The 17,088-nt window shown below is 35.0% G+C and overlaps 1 protein-coding gene across 5 annotated transcripts in view; it reads right to left on the reverse strand.

Annotated features, from left to right (window-relative positions):
* The window catches only part of LOC109553109 (protein FRA10AC1), a 76,552-nt gene that overhangs the window by 14,368 nt on the left and 45,096 nt on the right, over positions 1-17,088 (reverse strand). For all 5 annotated transcript variants that reach the window (XM_070780498.1, XM_070780499.1, XM_019953039.2 and 2 more), the window contains 6 exons: positions 16,469-16,552; positions 15,785-15,869; positions 9,890-9,935; positions 7,818-7,931; positions 5,932-5,974; positions 3,615-3,733 (listed from right to left, as the gene is read on the reverse strand). In XM_070780498.1, coding sequence (XP_070636599.1) covers positions 3,615-3,733; positions 5,932-5,974; positions 7,818-7,931; positions 9,890-9,935; positions 15,785-15,869; positions 16,469-16,552 — 491 coding nt within the window. The remainder of the gene's footprint in view (positions 1-3,614; positions 3,734-5,931; positions 5,975-7,817; positions 7,932-9,889; positions 9,936-15,784; positions 15,870-16,468; positions 16,553-17,088) is intronic.

Here is a 17,088-nt window from a genome sequence, read left to right on the forward strand (position 1 = left end):
AGAAACATCCTCTTCTCTGTCATTTTCTCTGTCATGTAAGGAACATGATACTTGCTTATAGAACATAAGTGTCTATTATCTTAAAAAAAGCACACAGTTGGAACTAGAAGAAGTTGTAGGTTTGGACTAAATGTTAAGAAAACCTGCTAACAATTACAACTATCTGAAATGTACAGGAATATTTTGGATAATGGGTTCTTTTTCCCTGGAGGTGTTGAAGCTAAAGCAGAACAAGTACATGATAAAGAGCAGAGCATCTCAGACTTTATTGTGCATATGAGTCATCCTGGAAACTTGAAGTCAACTGTAATTCAGGAGATCTGCAAGGGCTGAGGTTATGCATTTCTAACAAGCTCCCAAATGATGACAATGCAGAGGACCATATTTTGAAAGGCAAAACCATAGAATATCTTTTCAATCATGATTTCCAGGGTTGATTTCTGATGTTCCCTGCAACACAGAAATTGGCTGACTTCACTGACTCACTCAAGCACTGTGCTTAGGAACTGGGGATAAAGAATTAAATAAGTCACATAATCCTTTCCTTAACAGAAAATAAATTATTCCAAGAGTGGTATGTATTTCTAAAGGAGAATGCAGGGTGCTATCAGTATGTGCTAACAGGGAACTAGCCTTGCCTGGAAAAGTAGAGTGAAAGGAATCAGACAAGACCTACTCAAGGAACTGATCTTTGGGGCATGGTGGAGGTGGAGGAATAAGATCTTGAACTTTCTGCCAAGACAGTTTACCTAAATATCCCTTTGTGTTCATACCTGCCAAAGGAGACTGGTCCTCAAAGTCCAGTTATTGATCTTTCTTACATTTTCTCTATCTGTTGGTTCAGCTATCAAGCCATCCAATTATCTACCCATTTACCTATTTAACATTCTTTATGATGGTAACCCGAGTTATGGGAGTTGACGGGATCACACAGGGAGAACAGAGAGAAAAAAGGTCTGTAAGAGCCCTGAATAATTCCAACACCTAAGGGTAAGACTGAGGAGAAACTATAGTCTAAAACATCTGGGGAGAGACCAAAAAGACAGGAAGAAAAGTCAAGAAAGTAGATTCTTTCGAGGAATGTTAGCAGTCCAAAGGCAGCTGAGATATTAAGCATTTATTAATTACTATTCAAGTTTGGGACAAATTAAGGTGGCCTGGCAAGAAAGTATCACATCAAATAGACCTAGTTACAGGTGATCAATCACAAATATCAAAAAATTAAAGAGGTTTATATGGTCCTCCTAAAGTTTGATAAAATGCTGTCATTTTCTGCTTTATACCAAAGCTGAAAAAGAAAGAACTATATCCTATACTCTCTATCAAAGATGCTCCAAATAAAGAATAAATAAGAAAGATGTCTCAATTCCACTTTGCTTGGGTTTTCTGTCTCTGAAGTTGCCCTGAAATAATCTTCAAAATGTTTCGTTTTCTTATTCTTTATTATTTATACCTAACATGTGCTAGTGGGGTGCTGGGGACAGAGCAATGAACACAGCAGACAGAATTCCTGTTCTCTTGTGCTTTTATGTAATTGTCATATGTGTAATGAGGGAAAAGTTCTAGGGTTGTGACAGCATTATAAATGGGAGTCCTAATTTAGATTCGTGGTTAGAGAAGGATCCCTGAAGAAGTGACATTTAAGCTTAGAACTCAAGGATGAGTTAGGATGGGCCTGGAGGTTTTAGAGAGAGAGGAAGCAGCATCTATGCAGCCCTTAAATGTATAGAAGTTTGGCATTTTCTAGAAATTGAAAGGCTATGTGGGTGGAGTGTGAAAGTAACATGAAGAGTAGTGAGAAACAAGCCTTGTACGCTGGATCATTTAGACCCTTTGGGCTTTGTCCAGACGTTGGTTATATCTTAAGAACAACAGGAAATCACTGCTAGATAGAGAATGAATTAAGGAAAGGGAAGTGGGATGACAAGACAGTGATGGAAACAGTAAGGATAATATAGTAGTAGCCTAGATAAGAAAACATGGTTAGTTTGAACGAGAGTAGAGAAAACTTCAGAAATATATAAACTGGGGTAAAACTGATGGGATTTACATAAACATGGAAAGAGGAGTCTGGCAGGCTAGAGCCCATGGGCTCACAAACAGTTGGACACAACTGAGCAACTGACACACACAAGGATAATTTTCAGACTTCTGGTATTAGCTTTTAGGTTGACAGACATATCAGCTACTGAAATACAGGACACTAAAGGAAAAACATCTTTTAAAGAAGGTCACATGAATATATAACTTGAGGGATGCAACCTCATCCTTAATCACGAGCATCCAGCTACGTAATTACCTGTTTTGGAGGTACTGAATAAACTTTACATTGTAGGGATTAATTCTTTAATTTGGAATATTCAGTGACTAACATGATGTCTTATTATGACATAAACATATTATATAACAGTCAATGTTACAAAATCCTCAAATAGAATACATTAAATATTTTACTGGCACATGAGGATAAATTAAAAACTTTTAAATCTCAAATGAGATTTTCACACTTATTAATTAAAATTTATTTTGAAGTTTAGAACATGATTTATAGACATAAAAGACATTCTGTTTCAATACCATTTCTCAATAAACAGTAGAATACCAGTATTTTTCTTCTCATCATCTATCAATTTTACCAAGTCTAAAACTTGGCAATACTGTATGTTTGAATGTATCATGACATGTTGGAAGGAAAAGATGTACATAAGATTATAACATGTCTAATGATCTTCATAGCTGGAGCAAGGGAGCCCTCTCCTGTTCAAGTATTATGTTAACACTGGCTAGAATCTAATTCAATCTACCATTACCTACCTAATTTAACCCAATTCACTCTAAGTTACAGTTAATTTGACTCTATTACGGACTGAAAAAACAACCCACAGCAACCTTCATAATAACTATGGACCAAGTACTATGCAAACGGCTTACATACATTATCTGAGCTAAGGTACAATTATCACGACCACTGTCTAAACTAAGGCACAGTAAGGACTGCTGAGGAACAAGCAAGCAGTTGACCTGGATTTGAATTTAACAATTACTTACTAACTGTATGTGCACAATACCATGTTAGGCTGAGGACACATACATATCAATCTCTATCATTTCAAGAAGCCCATTAGCTAGGGAGAAAAATCAAACAGACCATGATAAGAAATCACAATGCTAAAATTTAATACTGACTTATAGATTATGTACTGATTTACAGTGTTCAAAATGCCTTTCACGTTTATTTGATTCTTCACCATAAGCACCAGCAGTACAGAAACCAGGTAGTCACATCATCACTATGTAGGTATATGGGGAAAGTAAAACTCAAGAAATTCAGTAACTTGCTTAATGTAACATGTCTATAACTAACAAATCCAGAAATCAGAGTGCTGTTACAATATTATACCATTTGCAAAAATGAATCAAAACTGACCTTGTTCTTGAAACTTCTATAAGTTACTATAAATTTGTCTCTAAATTCTCCAACCAGTTTCCTTTCAAATACCATAAAACAGAATTGTAAATGCATTCACTAATTAAATTCTTAATCTGAGACATATGGCAGATTATCCTTTATGTTCAGAAATATGAGTAAATATTATATTTTAATTCCCATTTACCTTTATCCTTTGTCTTAGAGGTCTCTTCTACAGAAGATAATCTGGATTTTTTATGTGTTGACTCTTCAGAATCTTTTTCGGCTTTATCTTTTCTTTTTTTTGACTTGATTTCTTTTCTCCTTTATGTTGAACAATATAAAATAAAAACAACTTTTTCAACTAAGCTTTACAAAAAATAAAAATCAACGGGCAAAAAAAGTTAAATTAGTTGAAGTATTCATTTAAAATGTAATTTTCATAATAAGGAATGCTTAAATGAGTCTGTAAATATTGTAGGTTAGTATATTACTTTAGCCACTTCTATAAGATTACAAAGTCCGAGACAAAAGTAAGGTAATGAGCACTCGGAGACAAAATTATTTTTCCTAAGTTCTATATAAAACCTTAGTGAATGTAATCATAGTTTTACTCATTTCCTTTTTAGATTCTATCATTTTGTTGTTGTTCAGTCACCCAGTCGTGTCTGACTCTGTGACCCTATCATTTAGCCATTCTAAAAAATTACAAAAACAAATCTCATTTCCCTCCACATAATTCATTATCTATCTACACTTTGAAAAAACACATAGAACAAAAGAAGCCACTGTACAGTTCTAAACCAGTAAATAGAAAATTATTCTCTTAATAATAAAGGAGAATAAAATAGAGGTATAATGGAATGAGAATGAAGGGCTTATTGTTAACTCACACGTCTACTTTAGACCACTTATCTTTTCACTGCTATGGCTTTACCTTTTTTGTTGTTCACTAAGTCGTGTCCCACTCTTTTGTGACTCCATGGGCTGTAGCCTGCCAGGCTCCTTGGTCCATGAGATTTCCCAGGCAAGAATACTGGAGTGGGTTGCCACTTCCCTCTCCAGAGGATCTTCCAGACCCAGGGATCAACCCCGTGTCTCCTGCACTGGCAGGTGGGTTCTTTACCACTGAACCACCTTGGAAACCCCTTATTTTAGGCCAGGTTTATAAGGCTGTCAGTACCATAGCTGCCAAGTGATTGATGTTAATTGCAGAGGATAAGGCAGTTGGATGGCATCACCGACTCAATGGATGTGAGTCTGAGCAAACACTGGGAGATGGTGAATGACAGGGAAGCCTGGTGTGCTGCAGTCCACGGGGTCACAAAGAATCAGACATGACTGAGCGAATGAACGACAAAGAAAAGAAACATGAAATAGGAAAAGGTGATAATGCTGAAACTGAGACTGGGAAAGAGGATGAAGAGACAACAGAGAGGATTACTTTCAAGAAACTTGTTTATTAAAACTTTCAAATTAAGATACTTATACCAAATACTACAATACTGTTTAAGACAGTAATAACTTTTTGTCTACGAATAATTCAATTTTGAAATGAAGTTTGAAACTCAAGGTCAAAAGAACATCTTTGGTATCTTTCAGAATCATTGATGGAGAAGAGAAATCATGTAATCTGAAAAACATTGCTAATTTTAAGAATTAAAAAAATTTTACTTATTTTTAATAGCTAAATACTAGATAAGGGTCATTCACAACACAGCTGATTATAAATATATATACATTTTATAAAGTTGCAGAATCTTATGTTAAGACTTTCAAGCATTATTCAGAACATGAAACCCAACCGCCACAATCATGCCAGGTCATACAGATTTTGCTTGAGCATCTTCAATGCCTGGGATTTCATTAGGCTCTGTTTACCATATGCCAGACACCGTGTCAAGCATTTTATACGCATTTTCATTTAATTCCCACAATAAGCTTAGTATCCTCTTTTTAGAGATAATAAAATTGAGTCTTATAAAGTTAAGCAGTTTTCCCAAGGATATGACTAGTGAGTGGAGCAGCTGAGAGGAATATACAGGGGTCTGATTTCAAAGCCCATGGTCTACATATGCTCCTCCCCTACTCAATATGGCAGACAGTCTAGATCCTTCAGTAGGAGCCTGACTTTAAACACTGAAATGAATATCGAGGTATAATCCTTTGTAAGAATGATAAACTCTGTTCAAATGAGAAGTAGGAATCACATTATGAAGACCTGATTTACAATATAGTTTCTAAGAATATTTCAGTATGTGAACACTGATTTCAAAACAAAAGTTCTAGCATCTGCCTGCTACTCTGCATAGGCCTTCACATTTAACACTGCTTGGCTAGAGCTAGGCAAGATGAACATTCAGTTCCCTGGTTTATGTGGTCATATGGCGATGCTGGATTGTGCATACGCTCCACTAATGAAACCATCAACCACTCAAGTTTACTTTAGACAGCTAGTGCAGGTAATGACGACATCCAAGACTACTAAAATTAACAACCACATTTTAAAAAGATCATATTACCTGTGATGAAAATTTAATTTAAAGGAACATTCTTGGCATAATCCTAAAAAAAAGGAAAAAAAAGTAACACCACTGAACAGCTAAATTTTTTATCACTGCACTGCTACTTTACTTTTAATATCATAAACTGTCATGTTTCTTTACATTCTTTCATTTAACAGGGGAAAAAAATAATCTGAAGAAAAAATCTGATTCTCTTCCACCCCAAAATAAATAAACATATATATATATATAAAATAAAAACTGTATTAGAATGCTTGAGAAATTGAAAATATTCTGCCACTGCTTTAGAAAACTATGCTGTCAATTTATTCTAAAAGCAAACTGTTTCATTCATAGGCAGCATTAATGTGTATCTCAAATCAAAGACATCCAGTATTGGAGAAGGAAATGGCAACCCACTCCAGTGTTCTTGCCTGGAGAATCCCAGGGACGGGGGAGCCTGGTGGGCTGCCGTCTCTGGGGGTCGCACGAGTTGGACACGACTGAAGTGACTTAGCAGCAGCAGCAATAGTAGTGTGGGTATAGTCACCTCCTCTGAAGTACTCTAAGAGTTTTTCAAATGGAAAAGAGATTTTGAAAAAGTTCCAAATTGTTTCTTTTTTACTTTAATCTCAGTTCACACTAGGTGACTCTTCCTCATAAGCACTTACAGGAGGAACTCGGAAACCAGTCTTCACTGGAGTGCACTAAGTTGCATATGAAATTAAAAGATGCTTCCTCCTTGGAAGGAAAGTTATGACCAACCTAGACAGCATATATAAAAAGCAGAGACACAGGTCCATCTAGTCAAGGCTATGGTTTTTCCAGTAGTCATGTATGGATGTGAGAGTTGGACTATAAAGAAAGCTGAGAGCCAAAGAATTGATGCTTTTGAATTGTGGTGTTGGAGAAGACTCTTGAGAGTCCCTTGGACTGCAAGGAGATCCAACCAGTCCATCCTAAAGGAAATCAGTCTTGAACATTCACTGGAAGGACTGATGTTGAAGCTGAACTCCAACACTTTGGCCACCTCATGCGAAGAGCTGACTTATTTGAAAAGACCCTGATGCTGGGAAAGATTGAAGGCAGGAGAAGGGAATGACAGAGGATGAGATGGTTGGATGGTACCACCGACTCAATGGGCATGAGTTTGGGTAAACTCCAGGAGTTGATGACGGACAGGGAGGCCTGGCGTGTTGCAGTCCATGGGGTCACAAAGTCGGACATGACTGAGCGACTGAACTGAACTGAACTAGAATATGGGGAAATCCTTGACCTCTACCTGGAGGGGGCAGAACACTCTTATAACACATTTATTTAGGAACCAGAGAAAGTTGTTAACATGATGCAGAGAAGACGCCAACACACAAAAGACTAGCTCAGGGAAAAAAAAGGACGAGCAACAGATTCTAAATATGCGTATTAAGAGAAAATGCTATATTCTGGGTTATAATCCTAAGCTTTTAAGACAGATATCGCAAACACTTTGCCCTCTTAAATTTTTTTTCTTTTTTGACACAAAGAGAGCAGATTTATTACCTATACCATAACAATATGGCTATTAACTAATGTGAGATTTTACAGTGCCTTTTCTGATACCACTCTGACTCCCACTTGGCATCTCAATCTACACTGACATTCTCAAATTAACAGACAGAGGTCTTCACTTTACAAATTACTGGTATACATTTGGCATTAGCACTATTTCATCTAAATGTCATGGAAATGCTGAGAAAGAAGTTTCAGGCTCAAAAGTTCTTTGAAACTTTAGCAAGCTCTGAGAAAAAGAGAGTTTCCAAGATACCTTAAGCATTTTAAATTGAATCTTAAATTGCCTATATATTTTCAATCTAAATTACTAAACTTTGAAGGAATCAGTCACAACCCATCTAAAGTCAACTTACTTAATTTAACAAGTGCATTTCTTTTTTCACCATGCTCAGTATAACCAAAATTAACTTCCCAACTCTTTAAGCCTTCTTTTTTATCACAAGATTTATTTCCACAGCAAAACTGGCCTGTAAATAAAGGAAGGAATATTAGCTATGGTGGTTGGTGACAGTATTTATCTACAATCAGGTATTATCTCTGAAATTTATTCAACATACATTACATACATGACATAAATTCTTAGTTTATAAAGTCTACGTCAAAAAACTGAGCACAATAATTATGGTATGTTCAAAAGTCAAATCAAGTTGCTGAATGCACTGTTTTAAAAAAAAAATCAGTTCTGGAATTCTTACTTGATAAATAGTTGACTCTCAAGTTAACTGTTTATATTTAAAAACAGATTTTTAGTGACTCCGAGTGAAGGAATCTTACACTTTGGAAAACGGAAGCACTAAAAAAGTGTACTCACTAATACCTTAAAAGAAAAAATGTATTTTCCAAAGTACATGCACTGTACCTGGGTCAACCTTTTTCAATATTATTGACATTGATACTTTAAGGTATTAACATATGGTATTTATTTTAAGCACCAGCATAAAATGACATTTAAAGCACATTTTAAAGTGTTATAGCATTTTGAGATTAAATAGAATAAGTAATCCAACTCGATGTTCTAAATTTTAGAATCACGTGACACTAAAATCAACATTACATACTCACTGTATATTAAAAGCTCTGTAAAAAAGGACTAATATTGATGATCCAAGAGGGAAAAAAAAAACTACTCAATAATTAACTATTGACTTTAACAGAAAAAGAAAGATCAAACTTATTTGTACAACCTGAAAAGAAAGCACTTATATCTAAATTAATTGTACCAATAGGAACAAATCTGAACTTTTCATAAAAAAAGAGATTAACAAAATGAATTTGGAAAATGATCAGTCCAAAGGCTGATAACTTTTCTAAACTGGCATTGTATTACTCATTCCAAATGAATAGTTCATTAAATCTGTACATGTTGAGCAATTTGTTTATCATTAAAACACAAGATTATAACTTCAGGAATCACAGCAAATGGCTTTCTTTCCCCTTCTCAATTAAAACTTTTTTCAATTACATGAATTTAGAGAATGTCCATCAATTTTTTTTAAAAGGCAGCATTACTTATCATCACTTAAAAATTCCACTCAATAAAACTACAAAATTTTAAAACTGTGATAGACATTTCAATTAGGTAAAAGCACAAACTAAAATGTAATGCTAAGAAAAGTTTAAAAAATAGCTTTAAAATTATTCTTTTTCCTTCTCCTCTAGAGTACCTTTCAGGCTGATTATAATTTATGGAAAATGTATATAAACCACACTGATGGCATAAATGTGTATCATTTAAAAATGAAACCTTTATTTTCAGTTTAAGAGGTTTTTAAGTTACTTTAGCTTAAAATATTTTCTTAATGATTGTTCCTATATAGTTTTCAGAAGCATTAACACTTAAAATGCAATGCTCAATAAATACTTAATTTTATAACATGAGACAGTATAGAGATATTACATTTTCAGAAAAATTTCATGAATAGATTACAATGCATAGAAAATGCTACTGATTGTCTACAAAATGCTTGGTCTTTTGTTCTAAGACTAAATATTTAGACTCAAATTCAGTGACTCCTCAAAGTAAACTAGCCTGTCTAAAAATTCTGTAAGGGGCAAAGTAATATTTAATTTCTACTTGCAAAATGTAGATTTGACTAGAATACAGTAATACCAACTCATTACTCCAAAAATTAATTAGGGGAAAAACTCAAGTCTTCATCTATTGACAGTTTCCTTGCTAGGAAGCTTTTAACTTTTAAACATTTTCTACTTATCTGCAACTTAATATCCTAAAAGCAAAAATTCTAAAGGTAAAAACCACTAAAGGATCATATTTTGACCTTTGTCAGCAATATATCTTTAATACACCTTCTCTACTTTTACTTTGTATTTTGTAGACAATCACAGTAAGAATAATCTTACCCAATGACTTCGATTCTATAAAATAACCGTATCCTATTAAAAACTGAAATGAAAAAGAAATTACCTTTTCCTGAAATTACTTCTTTTTCTATTCGCCACCTAAATCCAAACTGATGAGGAAAAAAAAATACATGTATGCTAGAGTAAACTTAAACATTATTTAAACCATATTTAAATCTTAACATGGAGCCAACAACTGACAATATGATACTTATCTAAAAAGTAAACCTAATTCCCATCACAATAGTTTTTTCTTTCCTTATAGGATTCCTGGTACTTAAAAATTTATCTGAATAATTACCAACCTGTTAAGAAACAATCTTCTTTACTTTTAAACTTCCTATTTAAAGTTATAGGTGCCAGGCACAAGGTATGCAAATGAATAAAAAATAGATACTGTTCTATAACACTGATAGGAAAAAAAGAAGTACAGTACAATAATGAAACAGAATACTGGAATACAAGAGAGTACAGTCTTTGGAGTCAAATTGTTTGGGTTCATGTCTTAGTTCTACCACTTGGGATTCCCTTGTGGCTCAGAGGGTAAAGAGTCTGCCCACAATGCAGAAGACCTGAGTTCGATCCCTGGGTCAGGAAGATCCCAAGGAGAAGAAAATGGCAGCCTACTCTAGTATTCTTGCCTGGAAAATCCTATGGATGGAGAAGCCTGGAGGGCTACAGTCCATAGCATCACAAAAAGTTGGACATGACTGAGTGACTTCATTTTCTTTTCTTTATTTCTATCACTTGTACTCGATGTGGCTGTTTGGAGCAGCCTCAAGGGCCTGGAGTGTGACTCAGGCCAAAATTGGGAGTGTGCACATAAAAGAGCATGGTTCTGCCATGAGTACATGCAGGGACTTCCCTGGTGGTCCAGAGGTTAAGAATTCACCTTCCAGTAGAGGGGACATGGGCTTGATCCCTGGTCTGGGAAGATTCCACATGCCACAGGGCAACTTAGGCCTGTGCATCACAACTGCTGAGCCTGTGTACCAAAGCCCACGAGCTGCAACTGCTGAGCTCATGCCCAACTCCTGAAGCCCATGTACCCTAGAGCCCTTGCTGTGCAACAAGACAGGTCACTGCAATTAAGAAACCCATGCAGTCCAACCAGAAAAGCCACTGAAATGAGAAGCCTGGGCACCACAACTAGAGAAAGCCTATGTACAGCAACAAAAGACCCATCAGAATCAAGATTAAAATGAATAAATTAAAAAACGCCTGCAGTGTAATTTTAAAAAATGATTACGTGGAGACTAAACAACATGCTACTAAAAACCAATGGATCAACAATGAAATTAAAAAAAATCGAGATTGAAAACAATGAAGATATAACCATACAAAATCTATGGGATGCAACAAAAGCAGTTCTTAGAGGGAAGTTCACAGTGATACAGACTTTCCTCAAAAAAACAAGGAAAATGTCAATTTTTAAAAAAAATTTTCTTCCTAAAGTCATACGGAAAATTCTGAAAGAGATGGGAATACCAGAACATCTGATCTGCCTCTTGAGAAACCCATATGCAGGTCAGGAAGCAACAGTTAGAACTGGACATGGAACAACACACTGGTTCCAAATAGGAAAAGGAGTACGTCAAGGCTGTATATTGTTACCCTGCTTATTTAACTTCTATGCAGAGTACATCATGAGAAACGCTGGGCTGGAAGAAACACAAGCTGGAATCGAGATTGCCAGGAGAAATCTCAATAACCTCAGATATGCAGATGACACCACCCTTATGGCAGAAAGTGAAGAGGAACTAAAAAGCCTCTTGATGAAAGTGAAAGAGGAGAGTGAAAAAGTTGGCTTAAAGCTCAACATTCAGAAAACTAAGATCATGGCATCCAGTCCCATCACTTCATGGGAAATAGATGGGGAAACAGTGGAAACAGTGTCAGACTTTATTTTTTGGGGCTCCAAAATCACTGCAGATGGTGACTGCAGCCATGAAATTAAAAGACGCTTACTCTTTGGAAGGAAAGTTATGACCAACCTAGATAGCATATTCAAAAGCAGAGACATTACTTGGCAACAAAGGTCCGTCTAGTCAAGGCTATGGTTTTTCCTGTGGTCATGTATGGATGTGAGAGTTGGACTGTGAAGAAAGCTGAGCGCTAAAGAATTGATGCTTTTGAACTGTGGTGTTGGAGAAGACTCTTGAGAATGCCTTGGACTGCAGGGAGATCCAACCAGTCCATTCTAAAGGAGATCAGTTCTGGGTGTTCATTGGAAGGACTGATGCTAAAGCTGAAACTCCAGTACTTTGGCCACCTCATGCCAAGAGTTGACTCACTGGAAAAGACTCTGATGCTGGGAGGGATTGGGGGCAGGAGGAGAAGGGGACGACAGAGGATAAGATGGCTGGATGGCATCACCGACTCGATGGACATGAGTTTGAGTGAACTCCGGGAGTTGGTGATGGACAGGGAGGCCTGGCGTGCTGCGATTCATGGGGTGGCAAAGAGTCGGACACGACTGAGCGACTGAACTGAACTGAAAGTTAGCAGAAGGAAGGAAATAATAAACATCAGAGAGGAAATAAAATAGAGATTAAAAAACAGCAGAAAAATCAGGAAAACCAAGAGCTGGTTTTTCAAAGGATAAACAATATCGACAAACCTCTGGGCAGGCTCACCAAGAAGAAAACAGAGGACCCAAGTAAATAAAATAAGAAATGAAAAAGGAGAAATAATAACCGATACCATAGAAATAAAGAAAAATCAATAAGCTATAATGAACAACTACATACAAACAAAATGGACTACCTGGAAGAAACGGACAAGTTTCTAGAAACAGACTGCAAAAACTGAATCAAGAAGAAACAGGCCAATCACTACAAGTGAAATATAATCTGTAATTTGAAAAACTCTTTGCAAACAAAAGTCCAGGACTGGATGGCTTCTTTGGGGAATTTCAGCAAACATACAGAGAAGAACTTACACCAATCCTTTTCAAACTCTTCCAAAAGACTGAAGAGGCGGGAATGCTCCCAAAGCCACCCTATGAAGCCACTATCACCCTGACACTAAAACCAGACAAAGACATTAACAAAAAGGAAAATTACAGGACAGTATCTTTGATGAACATATATATATACATAGATGCAAAATTCCTCAACCAAGTATGAGCAAACTGAATCCAACTACACATAAAAAGGATCACACGCCATAATCAAGTTGGATTCATTTCAGGGTCACAAGGACAGTTCAACATATGTGAATCGATCAAGCTGATACATCAACAAAAAAGGACAAAACCACAAGATCATCTCAACAGATGCAAAAACAGTATCTGATACAGTTTAACATCAATTCATGACAAAAACTCACCAAAGTGGGTACAGTGGGAAGATAGATCAATATAATAAAAGTCATTTGTGACAAACCCACAGCCAATATTATACTAAATGGTGAAAAGCTGAAAGTTTTCTTGCTAAAGCTGGAACAAGATAAGGATGTACATACTCATCAATTCTACTCAACATAGAACTGGAACTCCTAGTCACAGCAATCAGACAAGGAAAAGAAATAAAACATATCCAAATAGGAAGGGAAGAGGTAAAATTGTCATTCTATGCAGATAACATGATACTCTATACAGAAAACCCTAGACTATACAAAAACTATTAAAACTGATAAATGAATTCAACAAGGCAGCAGGATACAAAATTAACATAAATCTGCTGTATTTCTTCATGCTAACAATGAAATAACAGAAACAGAAAGTAAAAAACAATTTCACTTAAAATCACATCCAAAAACAAACTATGAATAAACAATCAAGAAAGTGAACAGATTTATATGCTGAGAACTATAGATTAACAAAAAAAATAGAAGATGATTCAATAAAAATGGAAAAATATCCCCCACTTTTGGATTGGAAGAATTAATATAGATAAAATGGCCATACTACCCAAAGCAACATACAGATTAATGCAATGCCTATCAAATGACCCACAACATTTTTCACAGAACTAGAACAAATAATCCTAAAACTTATATGGAATCACAAAAGACTCAGAATTGCCAAACTAATCCTGAGAAAACAAACCCACACACCAATGGTCAATTAATCTTTGACAAAGGAGGCAAGAATATACAATGGAGAAAAGACAGTCTCTTTAGCAAAAAGTATTGGGAAAACTGGATAGCTGCAAGAAAATCAATGAGGGTAGAACAGTCCTTCATACCACACACAAAAAACAAATTCAAAATGGCTTAAAGACTTAAATACAGACGATATACCAAAAAAATTCCTAGAAGAGAACATAGGCAAAACATTTTTTGAAATAAATTGTAACAAACTTTTCTTAGGTTAGTTTCACAAGGAAAAAGAAAAACAAAAATAAACAAACGAGACCTAATTAAACTTAAACATTGTACCAAGCAAAGGAATCCATAAACAAAATGAAAAGACAATCTACGGAATGGGAGAGAATATTTGCAATAAGACCAACAAGAGCTTAATTTCTAAAACATACAAACAGCTCATATAGCTCAGTAACAAAAACTAAAAAACCCAATCAAAAAATGGGCAGAAGACCTAAATAGACACTTCTCCAAAGACAATATACAGATGGCCAGCAGGCATATGAAAAGATGCTCAACATCACTGATTATTAGAGAAATGCAAATCAAAACTACAATTAGGTATCACTTCACATCAGTCAGGAAGGCTATCATCAAAAAATGTACAAATTATAAATGGTGGAGAGGCTGTGGAGAAAGGGGAACTCTCCTTCACTGTTGGTGGGAATGCCAATTGGTGCAGTCACTGTGGAAAAACTACAGAAGTTCCTTAAAAATCTAAAAATTGAGTATGATCCAGCAATCTCACTCTTGGGCATTATCCAGAAAAAACAAAAACTCTAATTCAAAAAGATACATGCACCCCAGTGTTCATAGCAGCACTATTTCCAACAGCTAAGACACAGAAGCAACCTAAGTGTCAACAGTTGAATGGATAAAAAAGATGTGGTTGTACACATACACACACACACACACACAGAATGGAACACTAGTTAGCCATTAAAAGAATGAAGGAATGTCATTTGCAGCAACAGAGATGGATATTATCCAACTATTAACCTAGATATTATCATACTAAATAAAATAGACAAATGTATCATTTAGATGTGAAATCTAAAAAACAGTACACATGAATTTATTTACAATACAGAAATGGACTCATACAGAGGAACAAATTTATGGTTACCAAAGGGGAATGTGGGGAAGGAATAGATTAGTATAAAACTATAGATACACACCATCATATGTAAAATAGATAAACAATAAAGACTTACTGTACAGCACAGGGAACTATATTAAATATATTATAATAACCTCTCACACAAAAGAATTGAGATAAAATATATACATATAACCAAGTCAATTTGCTATATATCAGAAATACAATACTGTAGATCAACTGTACTTCAATTTAAAAAAATTTACTTTAATATTAACTATAATAGAATATAAAGCAGGAAGGGCAATTTGTCATTACTGACAATGATGAAAGCTAGTTTTACTAGAATAGACAAAGGCATTAATATAAAAGAATATGTGCTTCTGCTGCTTTATAAATGGTGATCAGTTTGAAAAATAAAGCCTACCAATTTCAAGCATCATTTGTGAAATAAGACAATACTGTGCACTGTCAAATCATTCCTTATAATCAGTAAGGGCTCTGGATTAGAGTCAGGATAAAACAAGATCCAGTAGCCACTTGTGTTTAATTTTAGACTTTTCATGTTCCAGCTCACGCAGCGGCACCCTTGACTTAGAGGCCCTTTGTAAATTCCATAGGTATAGAGGTTAAATGGTCCAACTGGTATTTCACAGATGCAGAACCACCTAGACTTGAATTAGCATCTTAAAATAATAATATGGGGCATACACTATATCAAAAAGTAATACTGTATATGAATAAAAACCTACAAATACATGGAAGGCATACCTTATTTTCTTTGTATCTGCTGAGATCTGCTATGCAGTATTCCTTGAATAATTTATCATAGTATTTCTTTGCAAGTCTCTTCTCCCTAGATTCATTAAAAAATTATAAATCTTTTTTTTTTAAATATAAATCTTATATAGTTAGAAATTCAACCCCTGTTCACTACTTGGAAGCAATGTCAAAAAAGGCATATGATATAAATATTAATGTCTTAAAATAGGTCTATTATTTACATGTGCAGAGAATATCTGAATATTAACTATTAGTAGTGGGCACTAGGGAGGGAAACTGGAAGGATGATAGTCAAAGATGAGAAGGAGACTTAATCTTTACTTTTTATCCTCTGCAATGTTTGAATTTTTAAAACAATTTTTAGGTTTTACAGTTTCCCAAAATATTTTTAAAATTTTAAAAGAAGCATATTACAACAAATAATATTGTAAACGTGTTATAAATTATTTTTTAAAGACAAAGTCAAGCAATGAGAAGTTAAAATTGTTAACAATTACCCAAAGAATCAAACCAAATTCAATAATTGGAGGCATGGTTTTATGTCCTTGATTCAGAACTGTTCCATTCAGGGGCCAAATGTTTTGCAGGTGGACAAAGTAAGAAAACACTCAGGGAGCAGGAGAGACAGGACTATAGCATTTGATCTATTATGTCTCACATGGCTACAATTACCAATTCATGTCCATTTCATCCTCTTCATTCCATAGGAATCTATGATTTTCTCGTATAACATCCATGTCTGTCTTATCATTTTCCCTGAAAAACCAATTTCAATGTGAACACAAAATTAGTCAAATTTAAGTTAAACAGCTGTGTAAGGTTGTGAGCACCTGAGTAAAAAGATACATAAAGATAGTTTTATATGAAGCATATATATGTATACATTTATTAAAAGTATTTCAGTATTTTCAAAAGGCAGTTATAAAAAATGTGCTGCTACACAAACAACTTGAATGCATAAGGGATCCACCCATTTCAAGTGCTGGTCCAATTATACAAAGGGTGGTAAATTACCAAAGCTAGAATGAGAAATCTGGATAAACACTAAATGGACAAGGAAAATGAATGAAAATTTAAGTTTCAAAATCTGAAATCAGTCAGCAACACCATCCTATTGAGATCTAATTTTTAAAATATATGAAGAACTTTTCCACACCTCATTTTACTACAGCTTCTTAGGAAGACTGAGTAAAGAAGGAAGAGATCTAAAGATGATTTTTTAAGATGACAGCAGTTTAGGGGTAGAAAAAGGGATTGTTGGAGAACATAGCCTAAATTGAGAGAAAAGTTTG

This window comes from Bos indicus, chromosome 26 (assembly GCF_029378745.1).
Source record: "Bos indicus isolate NIAB-ARS_2022 breed Sahiwal x Tharparkar chromosome 26, NIAB-ARS_B.indTharparkar_mat_pri_1.0, whole genome shotgun sequence".
In the NCBI taxonomy this organism is placed as follows: domain Eukaryota; kingdom Metazoa; phylum Chordata; class Mammalia; order Artiodactyla; family Bovidae; genus Bos; species Bos indicus.